Genomic DNA, 14,875 nt, shown 5'->3' with positions numbered 1-14,875 from the left:
CAGTCCCTCATCTGTATTAGTGTTTTTATATCCCAGTAACATTTGAGTGCTGATACCGTGGGGGAGAGGTTGTGTGACCTCAGGATTTTTCCATATCAGAAGTGATGGTATTTATTAGGGTTTTTTACGGTTGCAGACAGTGTTCCTTCCTGTCCTTTCCTATAAAGATAGTTTGGGCCTCACCTTTGCTGAATCTGTCTTCTCTAGCTTTGTATTGTGTTTTTCTATATCACCGTAGCATTTACATGTGGGGGGCTATCTATCTATCTTTGGGGACTGCTGCGAGGCAGATTATCTTTCTTATATCTCTATCTGTAAGAATATTTAGTTTTCCGGCTGTGTCGAGACGACTAGGTCATCGTAGGCTCGTCCCACGGCTACTTCTAGTTGTGTGTCAGGATTAGGTCTGCAATCTGTTAAGGTTCCAGCCACTCTGTTACCATTTGGGATTCCGCATTTTTTGATCCTCCTCGGTCCCTGAATCATAACAGTCAGCCCTGATTAGACTATGTTAGACACCCCCCCTCCGAATGGTAACACCCCATTGTCAATTTATAAATAAACTTCTAATAGGACTAAAAGAGGAATAGCATAATGCAGATATTTAAGAAAAGATGCTTCCGAATTATTTCATGGAGATAACAATTATACTTAGTAAAATAGACATGTAAGGAGCGCAGATTGAGCAGAATCAGTAAGTATTGTAACCATTTGACAAAATATATGGTTTATATAATATTTTAATACAGACATATCATTGGTGGACCTGTACCGCAGCACAAGGGCCCAAGACATGAGGGGGCCACTACTACCACCAAGGCAGGTGGATTTGTGTATTATGAGGAGCTACTGGAGACCCCTCTTGTGTCTGCGTCTGCTCCTCAGTACAACAATCATAATTAATATTCTATTCCTAAAATATACAGCTCCTTTTCAAATCAGAACATCTGTAGACATCAGGATCAAGGTTAAAATAAATTTCATAACAGATTCTCTTCCAAAAAATCCAAACTCCAAACTACTGTGGGGTGAAAATCTCTAAGAAGGAACCTCCAAACACATGGAGCTGAGTGTTAACTGTGCCGTCTGTGGATATAACATGCTCTTTTCCATTGCGTAAAGAACGGCGTTTAATAAATAATTATATTTCAATCTCTAGCTCCAAGCGACACGATGGCAGGGAGCGCTCACTAACAAGGTAGAGCGGAGAATGCCACCGCTGTCGCTTAGTGTATTACTCCACGGCTCTTTACTTATTTACACCTAAGTATACAGCACATGTAACGAAGAATGGAGCAAAGCCAGAGCTGATCACACGACCGGCTCCACAGCTGACTATTCCTAATTATTAGGCATATGTAGAATATAAGGGATACAAATGTATAGAAATTTCAGCTTCATTCATTGGAAAACCTTCTGTGCAAAATGGCCGCAGACTGAAGAGTATGGCATGAAGATGAAATGAACATTTGAGCAAGCGAGTGATATTATGATGACTGTCCATCTTATTCTTGCCTGGTAAATATTTAGAGAGCTTCAACTCTGGAAATCAAAGTTGACTGTGGCATTAGCAAATAATGGCGGTGTTACTATACAAAAAGCCCCAATGGAGCGCTTTATGCAGAATATTTATTCATGCTTTGTGACATAGACTAATGGTCAGAATTGCAGAAAGTAACGCTATAAAGTCACCCCACAGGATTAGAGGTCATAGTTGCTTTCTTGCAGAAACAGTGCCACACCTGTCTGTGTGATGTATCTGGTATTGCAGCTCATCTCCAGTCATGTGAGTGTGTGTAATGTGAATGTAGGATTGGTAAGAATCCATTCACGAATCCCATCCCATCAGCCTCAGCAGTAATCTGTGGCCAATGAATGGGATCTGGATGACCGTCTATTACCTGATGGCATCTGTAACTCTTTTTTGACTAGCTGGCCTCATGCAACGTCAAATGTTCGTGACCCCATAACAATGATGTCACGCCAAACTGGCTAATTAGAAGTATAGTCACAGATGCCGGCAGGTAAGAGACGGTACTCCACTGAATTAGACCAACTCTACTTGGCGGTAAAACCTAACACAACCTGTAGATGTGTGTGGCACTGTTTTGGGAAGCAGGTAACCATATTTTTCTAATTCTGTCCAACCTATTTAAAGGGTACAGAATTTTCCCTAAAATTGTAAACTAGTTAAAAACTATAGATCTTAAAAATCGGCCACCAACGATGAACGTCACTTCGAATATCAAAAATCCGAAATGGAATATCATAAATTTCAAATCTAGATGTTTTTTTTACATCAAAATATCCCAATGTTCTTTATACCAGAATCATCTTATATTAGGGACTCACTCACGTACTTTAGACAGAGCATTATATCATCCATAAATCCTAAAATGTCTTTTTCAATTGCATTTTTCAGCGCCAATAGTTTGATCAGTGGACAACTCAAAATTCTCTCATGTATGTCGTCAAGGAAAGATAGGATCATGTTTCCCGGATTTCACCATTCCCATTCCTAAGTGCCCCGAGAAGTTAAACTGCTTTCTATGATCATGATCGATGGAAGCAAATTCTTATGTAATCTACGTATGCCTGTAGGTAATCTGGAGAGACAGCTTGTTTATGTCTAAGCTGTCTATATCCTGATGGTTCCTTATGACAAATCTTTTTTTCACAAAATCAATTTTAAAAGGTGCCTTCACCATATTTGACAACATGTCAATTGAAACATCTTTAATTCAGTGTACTTTAAAGCCTTGGGAAAAGAGTACTTTAAAAATGGTACTTACACAATCTCATCGTTTTGGAACTCCAGTTGTCCACATGTATCTTCAAAGTCTTCGCCACCTCCTCTTGCTGTGCCCTCAGCAGTTTTAAAGGGTACAATAACAGTTCCTCGAGCGCCAGAGGTTCTCAGAACTTTCACTTCCATGATGCCAACGCTCTCGCTCACGTGGCTAATTGGTTCCTCGAAGGTAAAGATACCAGCATGATCATCATCAAAGATAGTAACTGTGGCTGTTGAAGGTGATCCGAGACATGCAAGGGATGTTACATGATTTGACTCAAAATTTACTTCTGTAGTTTCGGCGTTGACTCGAACATTGCTCAGATGGACCAAAAAGTTTTCATCTTCTTCAAAAATGTCATCATCAATAATGCCAACTCTAATCTCTTTTTGTGTCTCTCCGGGTTTGAATACAACGGTTCCTTCAGTAAATTCATAATCAGATCCAGCATTTGCTGTGCCATCTTCTGTTCTGAAGTCTACAAAGACTGTGTTGGTTAAATCACCGCCCCGACGAACAATGGTTAGTGCCACTGTTCCACAGTTCTCTAGGCATTGGTAAGTTGCTTGTTCAAAGTACATCTTGCTGACTGGATCATTTTCTATAATGTCATTATTAACCTCATGCATACTGACTGCTTTCCTTGCCTGATCTGCTGCATGCCTTTTTAAAATATTGCCAGCGCCAGTCATCAAACGCGTAGCTTGGATGCGATAAAATGCTCTGCTTTTTTGCTGCTGGCTCAAAACTTGATAGTTAGCGAGCTCTATCAACTGTTCCATTTCTTTCTCAGGGTGTTTTTGTTTCAGTTCCTTCAAAATTCGAGCCATGTCTCGTCTTGCCTCCTCGTCATCTTGGTCCTTCTCATCAACTTCAAGAACTAAAGAGCCATCAAGGAAATTCTCTGTGTGGGAGTTGAGAGCCTTACCATCCATCTCAATATCAGCTTTGGAGGATGGTCTATCTCCTTCTGTTTCAATGATCATTCCCCTCTGCTTTCCAGCCCGATACCTCTTATAGACATATTTGTAAAACAACAACCTCCTGTCTGCGACCCAAGCAAACACCACACAAATAGGAAAGAAGAAAAAAGTGAGCAAACTTTCCCAGACTTCGACAATACCAGGTGAAAAAACGGACAAGATCATATACAGCCAAGTATAGGCAAAAATGCTCCAGGCAGCCGTGACAAAGAAAACTCGAAGATGTTTAATCCTTCTTGTTTCTCCATCAGGCACCACATAGACGCAAAGAGCAATAATAATGAACATATTAAATGCAGCACTGCCTACAATTGTGCTAGGACCAAGGTCCCCAGCCTGAAAGTTATGGCCACATACTTCAATCACAGAAAGAAGAATTTCAGGAGCAGACGAACCAAGAGCCATAAGGGTCAAGTTGGACACAGTCTCATTCCATATCCTCACTGTTGTCTTTGTCGTTTCACCATTTGGTTTCTTGATAGTTATCTCTTTTTCTTGAGATGTAATTACTTCAATAGAGGACATGAAACGATCAGCTATGATCGAAACACCTAGAAACATGTAGACCATAGCCACAAAATATACCGTAGCTCTTGCAATTTTATCGCCATATGAAGGGTTCTGTGGCTCCCAGATTGGTAAAATGACTCCTTCTTTACAATAATAGGAACCAGTGCAAGGATCAGTTGTTTCATTATCAGGAGAAGGGGTGGTTTCGCCATATATAGTTCCTACATGGCACAAAAGAGGCACAAAAACAAGTAGATAGAATCCAGGAGGGAAGATGGATACTTTGCTTGCTCCCAACATGATAATGGCTAAACGTGGCAAACTTCCAATTGCTTAGCAATCTGAAATGACAAGAAGAAATAGTGTGTTACAATTCATCATCATTATTGACATACTCAGGTATCAAAACCACAAAAAGTTAAAACGTTCCTTGTAATAGTATGAGCCTCTCCATAAAATGTTACCACCTAATCTGATAAGCTTTCATCTTATAGGGTTCATTGCATGATGTTGAACCTTTTTTAAGGAAAGCAAAAATTGTATTGACCAACTGAAAAGGTCCATCAAGCAGATCAGTCCATATCTAGCAAAGAATACTAAACCAATTCTGAATACTAGAAGTAGATATTTGCCAAAACCAGATTCTTACTACTTTTATATAAAAACGTATAATTTTACTATTATCAAATTTACGTACATAACACACAATTAAAAGGCAGGATGAAATAGAGGAAGGATGATCTTACCCTATCCTATTCCTTCCTCACTACGGGGGTCGGCGTCCTAATGTGAAGACGCCCCCGTTCTACGACGGCTATCCCTGGGTATTGCCCTCCCTATTGGTAAAAGGTGATCCCTCTCAGATAGAAACAACCCCTAGAGTAGTAACACCACAGTGAGGAAGAGGTGCTCAGTCCGCAGTGGCTAATTTGTCTGTATCACCACTCAGATGAGTAGGGATACGGGGCATAGGGAAGTCGTCAGATGTTTATGATGTTTGTAGGGGTTGTTTCTATCTGAGAGGGATCACCTTTTACCAATAGGGAGGGCAATACCCAGGGATAGCCGTCGTAGAACGGGGGCGTCTTCACATTAGGACGCCGACCCCCGTAGTGAGGAAGGAAGAGGATAGGGTAAGATCATCCTTCCTCTATTTCATCCTGCCTTTTAATTGTGTGTTATGTACGTAAATTTGATAATAATAAAATTATACGTTTTTATATAAAAGTAGTAAGAATCTGGTTTTGCCATATCTAGCAAAGAAGTAGAAATACTTTATTATATTTTAGGCAGTAAGAATAATCATAAATAATCTGACGTCCTACTGTTCTTACTTTTTAAACCTCTTTTTAAGTAGAGCCTGGCTTGAATGAATGGTCTACAACGCAATGTTTGACATGTTGGGTTCACCATAGAACATGGGTCCCTGAGTTGTGGTTCGGGAGCCACATGTGGCTTGCGGGTCCATGATGTGTGGCTCGTAGCTGTCTGCCAGCTATGTCCTGCAAACAGTTATGCAGAGAAGGTCTCCAGTTGGGGAAATTTGTGACTAGCCCCACACAGAAGAGCACTAAAGCTGATCTGAATGGAGATAAGAACCCTTGGATATTGGTATGCTGCCTCCTTGTGATGGAAAAGCTTTGGCGGTCATTATACTGGTAATAAGGGCTCTGGACGTCACTATACTATGAGGGGTCACAAGTTCAAAAAGGTTGAGGACCACTGCCATAAAAGTTGCAGAGTAAGTGAAGAATTCCTTTTATTATGTCCATAAACACAAAGGTTAACATTAGTAGATAATGGCCGAAGATCATATTTTCCAAACACGGCTATATCAGTAGCCTATGCTGACCTATTTAAAAGGGCTGATACCTGCTTTTTACTCCCATCTTGCCACATGTGAAATGCTCACTCTGCCAATCCCTCGCGACAGAAGTGACCCACCTTAGCCAGAGATTGACTAAGCAGAATTTCCAGTGTGCCAAGAGGGCCCAGAAGCAGAAGGGGCATTGATGGAGATAAATATTAGTTTTAAAATAATATAGGCAGGACAACTTTACGGTAAGCACAGTTTGAGTACAGGTCCACTTCTACTGACCCACACTGTCTATAAAACTTCATTGTCTGCATAACATAAACAATTAAAGAAAATAGCAGAGTCATATTTATGTTACTTCTGTATTACTCTACCCGTCTCCCTGCCATCCTCTTAGCGATGACTGGAATGCTACTGCTTATCCACAATATACTGTATATAAAAAAAATCTGTTAAAATGCCTGATTTTTGTCATGTAAAATAATTAAAAAACTGATTATCAATAACTCACTAAACATGCCTGATGCGCGTTTCACAAATGCTTCTTCAGGGGTTTGAGAAAATGCACAGGTGTGTTTGGTGGGTGTTACAGCATGTACGTTACTTTATTGCATTTGTAGAGAATTATTCCTTTAGTTACCGTATTTTTCGGATTATAAGATGCACTTTTCCTCCTAAAAATTTGGAAGGAAAATGAGGGATGCGCCTTATAATGTTTAATGTATAATGCTGGAGCGGGTTTACAGGAGGAAGGGGAGATGCTGCAGGCTTACTGTGGGCGATGCGCTTTGGGCTTACTATGGGCAGTGTACGGTGCTGCGGGCTGTACTGTGGGCGCTGCTGGCTGTGAGGCAGGGGCCGCCATTCTGAAAATGTTGGTGGTGTGGGCTTCAAATAATGGCGCCTGTAGTCAGTGCATGCGCTGATGGAGCTTCCGGCTCAAGATCTCATCTGCACATGCGTCGCCTTCGACCCATTGATCTCCCAGCAGCGGACTTAAGGAAAATGGTGCCCGGAGGTGGCGCGTGCGCAGATAAGATCTTGGCTTGTCATTGAGCATGTCTGCACATGCATCGACTCATGGCACCATTTCTTTGAAGCACGCACAACAAAGTCTTGATGTTTCTCCTGCCTCAGCGCCCACAACAAGCATCCATAACACCCACCGCACCGCCTACAGCATCAACCTACTCCACCACTGTCCCTGCCTCCTGTGACCCCGCGCCACCACCACTGCTGCCCCCCTCCAGTAAGACACCACCTGATAATAAGACGGACCCCATATTTTTTTCCCTTTTTGTTTCTCTAAATTTGAGGTGTGTCTTATAATCTGGTGCTTCTTATAAAACGAAAAATATGGTACTTTTGTGCACAATTGTGAGTTTCTTAGTTTGCACATTCAATTATTAATTTATTTATTTTTTTACTATATGAACATAAAAAGATTAGTCTGTGACCAGTTATTTTTCATGGGGTTTCAACTCAACATGTGCTTTTTTTGGACTATTGTGTTGGAACACATCCTATTACATTTATCTGTAATAAAAGTTATGGTTTATTTTGATTATTATTCTTGTCTAGCACTTATCGGTTTTCTGTTCCATGCTAGTGCTTCAGGACTCTACTCCGTATTGGTTTATGGTTATTGGTTCTTGTAAAAAAATCATAATTTTATATATATATATATATATATATATATATATATATATATATATATATATATATATCTCAAGAACAATAATTTCAAAACTTTTCCACCTTTAATGTCACCCATAATCACCCCAAATACAATTCAACTTAGTTATTCAAAAATAACTAAAATAATGTTTTTGCATAAATATGCATACCCTTAAACTAATACTTTGTTGAAGTACCCTTTGAATTTATGACAGCATTCAGTCTTTTTGGCTAGGAGTTCATTAGAAAGGCACATCTAGAATTGGCAATCTTTGCACACTTTTCCTTACAGTAGTGCTCCAAATCTGTCAGATTACCTCCTGTGCACAGCGCCCTCTTCAGGTCACCCATAAATTTTCGAATGGACTCAGACCTGAGTCCTGGCTGGCCTATTCCAAAACTTTGATCTCCTAGCGAAGCAATTCCTTTGTTGACTTGGAGGTATGTTTAGGGTCTATGTCATGCTGAAAGGTGAACATCCTGTTCATGTTCAACTTTTTAGCAGAAGTCTGAAGTACTGTTCATACCGTAATTCTCTCCACCTTGACTAAAGCTTCTGTTTCAGCTGCTGAAAAAAAACCCCTAAGGCTATGTGCCCACGCTGCGGAAAATGCGCAGATTTTGCCGCGGATTTCTCGCGGAAAAGCCGCGGATTTCCCGAAAATCTGCAGCAGCGGCACTTCCCAGCCATTTCTATGGCTTTTTGGAAATGCTGTGCCCATGCTGCGGATTTTTCCGCGGCGGATTTGGTGCGGATTTTGATCCGGAAAAATCTGCAACATGTCAATTATTGTTGCGGATTTTGATCCGGATTTTGGCCTCAGAATTGGAAAAAAAAAATCCGCACCAAAATCCGCGGCAATTCCGCGGTAAATCCGCACCTTTGAAAAGGTGCGGATTTTGCGGGAAAGCCGCGGATTTTCATGCAGAAAAATCCGCAGCAACATTCTACCGTGGACACATAGCCTTAAAATTAATGCTGACTCTGCCATGCTTCATCATGGGTATGGTGTTCTTTTCGTGATTTGCAGTGTTGGCTTTCCGCCAAACAAACTTTTTGAAATTATGGCCAAAAAGTTCAAGCTTGGTCACATTAGACCATAGCATATTTCCCCACATGCTGTTGGCAGACTTTCAGCATTTGCCATGCATGAATGTTTTGCTTTGGAAGAAAATACATCCGTATTGCCACCCTTTCCCACAGGTCAAACATATGATGAACACAGGAGATTAATATTACATGCAGCATACAACCAGCACTTGCCAGGAATTCCTGCAGCTCCTTTATTGTTGCAGTAGGTCTCTTGGCAGCTTACAGGACTAATTTTCTGGTCTTTTCATAAGTTTTTGAAGGACATCCAGTTCTAAGTAATGACACTGTTGTGCCACATTTAATCCACTTCTTAATTTAAATTTAATTTAAATTTAATCCACTTCCATCATCACAGTGTTCTATGGTATAGCTAATATTTTTGGAACCTTTGAACTGATAACTTTCAAAAATGATTTCCTTTTGCTGTGTTGTAAGCTGTGGATAACTTTCAACAAAGACATTTTTTGGTGTTATAAGCTGTTTATGAGCCATAACTTTTGCTGTAAAATTGAGCTGCAACAAAGAAAATGTCAGAAAAACCCTACTAGAACAGCTAAACGTTATATATGAAGTTACTCAGCATAACTTTAAATGATGGCAGCTATGCATTACTGTTTAACACTAGTTTAATTCTGAACACAACCTTATCCCTAGTTATACACTGAACAAAACTATATATGCAGCGCTTTTGCTTTTGATTGCATTTTTTCATGTTTTGAACTCAAAGATCTCAGACTTTTTCTATGTACACAAAAGGCCTTTTTCTCTCAAATATTTTTCACAAATATGTCTAAATCTGTGTTAGTGAGCAATTCTCCCTTGCTGAAATAATCCATCCAAGTGACAGATGTGGCATATCAAGATACTGATTAGATAATTATTATTGCACAGGTGGGCCTTAGGGGTACTTTGCACGTTGTGACATCGCTAGCCGATGCTAGCAATGCCGAGCGCGATAGTCCCCGCACCCGTCGCACATGCGATTTCTTGTGATAGCTGCCGTAGCGAACATTATCGCTACGGCAGCTTCACATGCACTTACCTGCCCTGCGACGTCGCTCTGGCCGGCGATCCACCTCCTTCCTAAGGGGGCGGGTCGTGCGGCGTCACAGCGACGTCACACAACAGGCGGCCAATAGAAGCGGAGGGGCGGAGATGAGCGGGACGTAAACATCCCGCCCACCTCCTTCTTCCGCATAGCCGGCGTGGGCCGCTGTGATGCAGGTAAGCAGATGTTCCTCGCTCCTGTGGCTTCTCACAAGGCGATGTATTCTGCCGCAGGAACGAGGAACAACATCTTATCTCCTATTGGTGCGACATTATGGAAATGACCAACGCTACACAGATCGCCGATGTACGGCGCTTTTGCGATCGTTTATCGCTGCATCTGGGCTTTACACATTGCGACGTCATAAACGGCGCCGGATGTGCGTCACTTTCAATTTGACCCCGACGATATCGCAGTAGCGATGTCACAACATGTAAAATACCCCTTAGGCTGGACACAATACAAGACCACTCTAAAATGTGCAGTTTTATCACACACCGAGCATGTATGAGATGCTCTGGATTGGCATATAGGACAGCGTGTGCAGGATCCTGTCAATATCCAGCAACTTTGCACAGCCATTGAAGAGAAATGGACCAGAGTTACACAGGCCACAAATAACAACCTGATCCTCTCTGCGAAGACGATGTGTTGAATTGCGTGAGGCAAGTGGTGGTCAAACCAGATACTGACTGGTTTTCTGACCTCCCCAGACACCCCCAATATTGTAAAACTGCAAACCGGTGCAATAATCATGCTGTCTAATCAGCATCTTGATATTCCACACCTGTGAGGTGGACGGATTATCTTGGGAAAGGAGAAGAACTCACTAATTTGTGAACAATGTTTGAGAGAAAAAGGCCTGTTGTATTCATAGGAAAACTCTTAAGGGGGCTTTACACGCTGCGATATCGCTAATGATTTATCGTCATGGTCACGTCGTTAGTGACGCACATCCGGCGTCCTTAGCGACATCGCTAAACAGGCAAAAATCGTTGGTTTTGGAGAGGTCATCCTAAAACCAAATATCGTTGCCTGTTTATTAGCGATGTTGTTCCTCGTTCCTGCGGCATCACACATCGCTATGTGTGACACCACAGGAGCGACGAACATCTCCTTACCTCCGTGCACCGCCAATGAGGAAGGAAGGAGGTGGGCGGAATGTTACGGCCGCTCATCTCTGCCCCTCCTCTGCTATTGGACGGCTGCCGTGTGACGTCACTGTGACGCCGCATGACCCGCCCCCCTTAGAAAGGAGGCGGATCGGCGGCCAGAGCGACGTCGCTGACCAGGTATGTGCGTGTGACGCTGCCATAGCGATAATGTTCGCTACGGCAGCAATCACACAATATCGCACGTATGACGGGGGCGGGTGCTATCGTGCTCGACATCGCTAGCCGATGCTAGCGATGTCGCAGCGTGTAAAGCCCGCTTTAGATCTTTGAGTTCAGCTCATGAAAAATGGGAGCAAAACCAAAAGTGTTGTGTTCAGGCCTAAGACACACGGCATGAAAATCGGACCGAGTGGAATGCGATAAAACATCGCATTCCACTCGGACCATTATTAACCTGCCTGCTCCCATGAGCGATTATTTTCTCGGCCCCAATCAAACCGAGAAAACAATCGCAGCATGCTGTGACTGTAATGCGAGACTCTTTCTCTCGCACCCATTCAAGTCTATGGGGCAAGAGAAAGATCGCACTGCACTCGCAGTACACTGGTGTACCGCGAGTGCAGGGCGAGAATGGCAATAGCTGGCTACGGAGGAGAGAGGGAGAGAAATCCCTCCCGCCCCTCATCAGAGCCGACCCGCCCCCCGCAGCTGAGGTCCGCTCACACCATCGGACCTCAGTCGCAGTGACACTCGCATTACACTCGGCTCTGCTGTACTGCCAGCACGAGCCGAGTCTCATGTGAGGATTGCATTACTCCCCATGTGGCCCCAGCCTTATATTTTTGTTCAGTGTAAGTAGTTCACACTTATGCAACCCTATTATTTTTTGTTTTGTTATTTTTATTTTATTTTATTTTCCCCATCACAATGATTTCACTTTGTTTCTCAATGGATTTGTACAGATTATCGGTGACTTTAAAGGTGAAAAAAGTTTTGAAATTATTCTTCTTGATATGATTTATTTACATGACAAAAATTTGGCATTTCAAAAGGGGTATACAAGCTATATATATCCACTGAATAAATACATACGCAGGGTCTTCACTCACTGGTAAGGGCGGGAAGAAGCCGTGTGCTCTCAGTAAATGTTAAAAGCACAGTAAAAATGCCATAATAAATAATATAAACACTCCGTTATTTTACTCAATTTATGTATTGAAAAACAACTGCAACGTGAATTCCATTAATAGACAGCAAAGTGTTCATATCGACAATAGAAAAGTACTTTAGCATTTCCCTCTGTGTACTCGTCATCATGAAGAGTGATTAAGCTATCAACCACAATTAAATTCTGTGGTTAGGGAAAACTTTACTGTTAGAAAATTAGCATGTGCCACTATCCGCAATAAAGGGAATATTTTGCATATCATGTTCTTATTAATATATTCATTACTTATAAAATGTTTTTTATTTTTCGTACACGCTATGGTGGCAGGCGTATTTTCTAGGCTGCTGTTTTCCTCTGTTGGCATCAGTTAAGAGATGTGCTTAATAGCAGCCACATGGTAATAAGACTTCTATAGTAAGGATTAGTGTTGATCGAGTAGTTGACTATTCGTACTCGCTATGATGTTCTGTTAGTGAGTACTGTCCGCTACTCGCATATTCGTTACGAATAGCGGGCACAATGTAAGTCAATGGGAAATACTCGCTAAGTAGCGAGTAACTCGAAAGCTGTACTTTCCGTGCGAGTAGCGAATAGTACGGCTATCGGGTTACTCGCTACTTAGCGAGTATTTCCCATTGACTTACATTGCGCCCGCTACTCGTAACGAACATGCGAGCAGTGGACAGTACTCGCTAACAGCATAGTTTTCTCATTTCCATTTCTGCTCAGCATGTCTCTGATACTATAGCCTCCCTCTCCCCTGATGAATCGCTGTGAGGAAACGCGTCGGGAAGGAGGACGTTGAGCTACTGGTGTTAACTTTAGGGGAAATGTGTGGTGTTTTGTGAGTCACCCCCCCTGAATCTTGTAAGGTAACGCCTGCATCATTGGTGAAGCAGTGGGGTGGACGGTGAGCATATATCCCACTGCCGCCATTGAATGTAATAACTATTTTTGAGCACTGAACCCTCCCTCCCCCCCCCTGCAATAATGTCTATAAGACTTGGGGTTATTTATTAACTTGCACTCAGCCACTTTATATAGAGAGTAATACTCAAAGGGCGAAAGTGCAATTTTGGGAGGTTAACGGACTTTGCACAATGTCACTTTAATTATTTGGATGATTATGATTGAACCATACGGAGTGTTAAAACTGACAACACTTGTGAGTCTACCTCATATAGTCATCCATCTGTACGTTGTGTGTGTCACCTTGTGTTGTCTGTCTGGATTTTCCTAATAATTTAATACTATTTATTAAAAGTTAATTTTTAAAATTACCAGTGCTGCATATATACAGTTAGGTCCAGAAATATTTGGACAGTGACACAATTTTCGCGAGTTGGGCTCTGCATGCCACCACATTGGATTTGAAATGAAACCTCTACAACAGAATTCAAGTGCAGATTGTAACGTTTAATTTGAATGTTTGAACAAAAATATCTGATAGAAATTGTAGGAATTGTACACATTTCTTTACAAACACTCCACATTTTAGGAGGTCAAAAGTAATTGGACAAATAAACCAAACCCAAACAAAATATTTTTATTTTCTATATTTTGTTGCGAATCCTTTGGAGGCAATCACTGCCTTAAGTCTGGAACCCATGGACATCACCAAACGCTGGGTTTCCTCCTTCTTAATGCTTTGCCAGGCCTTTACAGCCGCAGCCTTCAAGTCTTGCTTGTTTGTGGGTCTTTCCGTCTTAAGTCTGGATTTGAGCAAGTGAAATGCATGCTCAATTGGGTTAAGATCTGGTGATTGACTTGGCCATTGCAGAATGTTCCACTTTTTTGCACTCATGAACTCCTGGGTAGCTTTGGCTGTATTCTTGGGGTCATTGTCCATCTGTACTATGAAGCGCCGTCCGATCAACTTTGCGGCATTTGGCTGAATCTGGGCTGAAAGTATATCCCGGTACACTTCAGAATTCATCCGGCTACTCTTGTCTGCTGTTATGTCATCAATAAACACAAGTGACCCAGTGCCATTGAAAGCCATGCATGCCCATGCCATCACGTTGCCTCCACCATGTTTTAGAGTGGATGTGGTGTGCCTTGGATCATGTGCCGTTCCCTTTCTTCTCCAAACTTTTTTCTTCCCATCATTCTGGTACAGGTTGATCTTTGTCTCATCTGTCCATAGAATACTTTTCCAGAACTGAGCTGGCTTCACGAGGTGTTTTTCAGCAAATTTAACTCTGGCTTGTCTATTTTTGGAATTGATGAATGGTTTGCATCTAGATGTGAAACCTTTCTATTTACTTTCATGGAGTCTTCTCTTTACTGTTGACGTAGAGACAGATACACCTACATCACTGAGAGTGTTCTGGACTTCAGTTGATGTTGTGAACGGGTTCTTCTTCACCAAAGAAAGTATGCAGCGATCATCCACCACTGTTGTCATCCGTGGACGCCCAGGGCTTTTTGAGTTCCCAAGCTCACCAGTCAATTCCTTTTTTCTCAGAATGTACCCGACTGTTGATTTTGCTACTCCAAGCATGTCTGCTATCTCTCTGATGGATTTTTTCTTTTTTTTCAGCCTCAGGATGTTCTGCTTCACCTCAATTGAGAGTTCCTTAGACCGCATGTTGTCTGGTCACAGCAACAGCTTCCAAATGCAAAACCACACACCTGTAATCAACCCCAGACCTTTTAACTACTTCATTGATT

The 14,875-nt window shown here is 41.9% G+C and overlaps 1 protein-coding gene across 2 annotated transcripts in view; it reads right to left on the bottom strand.

The window, feature by feature from the left end:
• Positions 1-14,875, bottom strand: part of SLC8A1 (solute carrier family 8 member A1) — a 446,495-nt gene that overhangs the window by 392,301 nt on the left and 39,319 nt on the right. For both annotated transcript variants that reach the window (XM_075339431.1, XM_075339430.1), the window contains exon 2: positions 2,793-4,626. In XM_075339431.1, coding sequence (XP_075195546.1) covers positions 2,793-4,585 — 1,793 coding nt within the window. In that variant the 5' untranslated portion in view covers positions 4,586-4,626. The remainder of the gene's footprint in view (positions 1-2,792; positions 4,627-14,875) is intronic.

Source organism: Anomaloglossus baeobatrachus, chromosome 3 (assembly GCF_048569485.1).
Source record: "Anomaloglossus baeobatrachus isolate aAnoBae1 chromosome 3, aAnoBae1.hap1, whole genome shotgun sequence".
Taxonomy (NCBI): Eukaryota; Metazoa; Chordata; class Amphibia; order Anura; family Aromobatidae; genus Anomaloglossus; species Anomaloglossus baeobatrachus.
The sequence above is the reverse complement of the archived record's forward strand: the minus strand, read 5'-3'. Positions and strand labels throughout refer to the sequence as shown.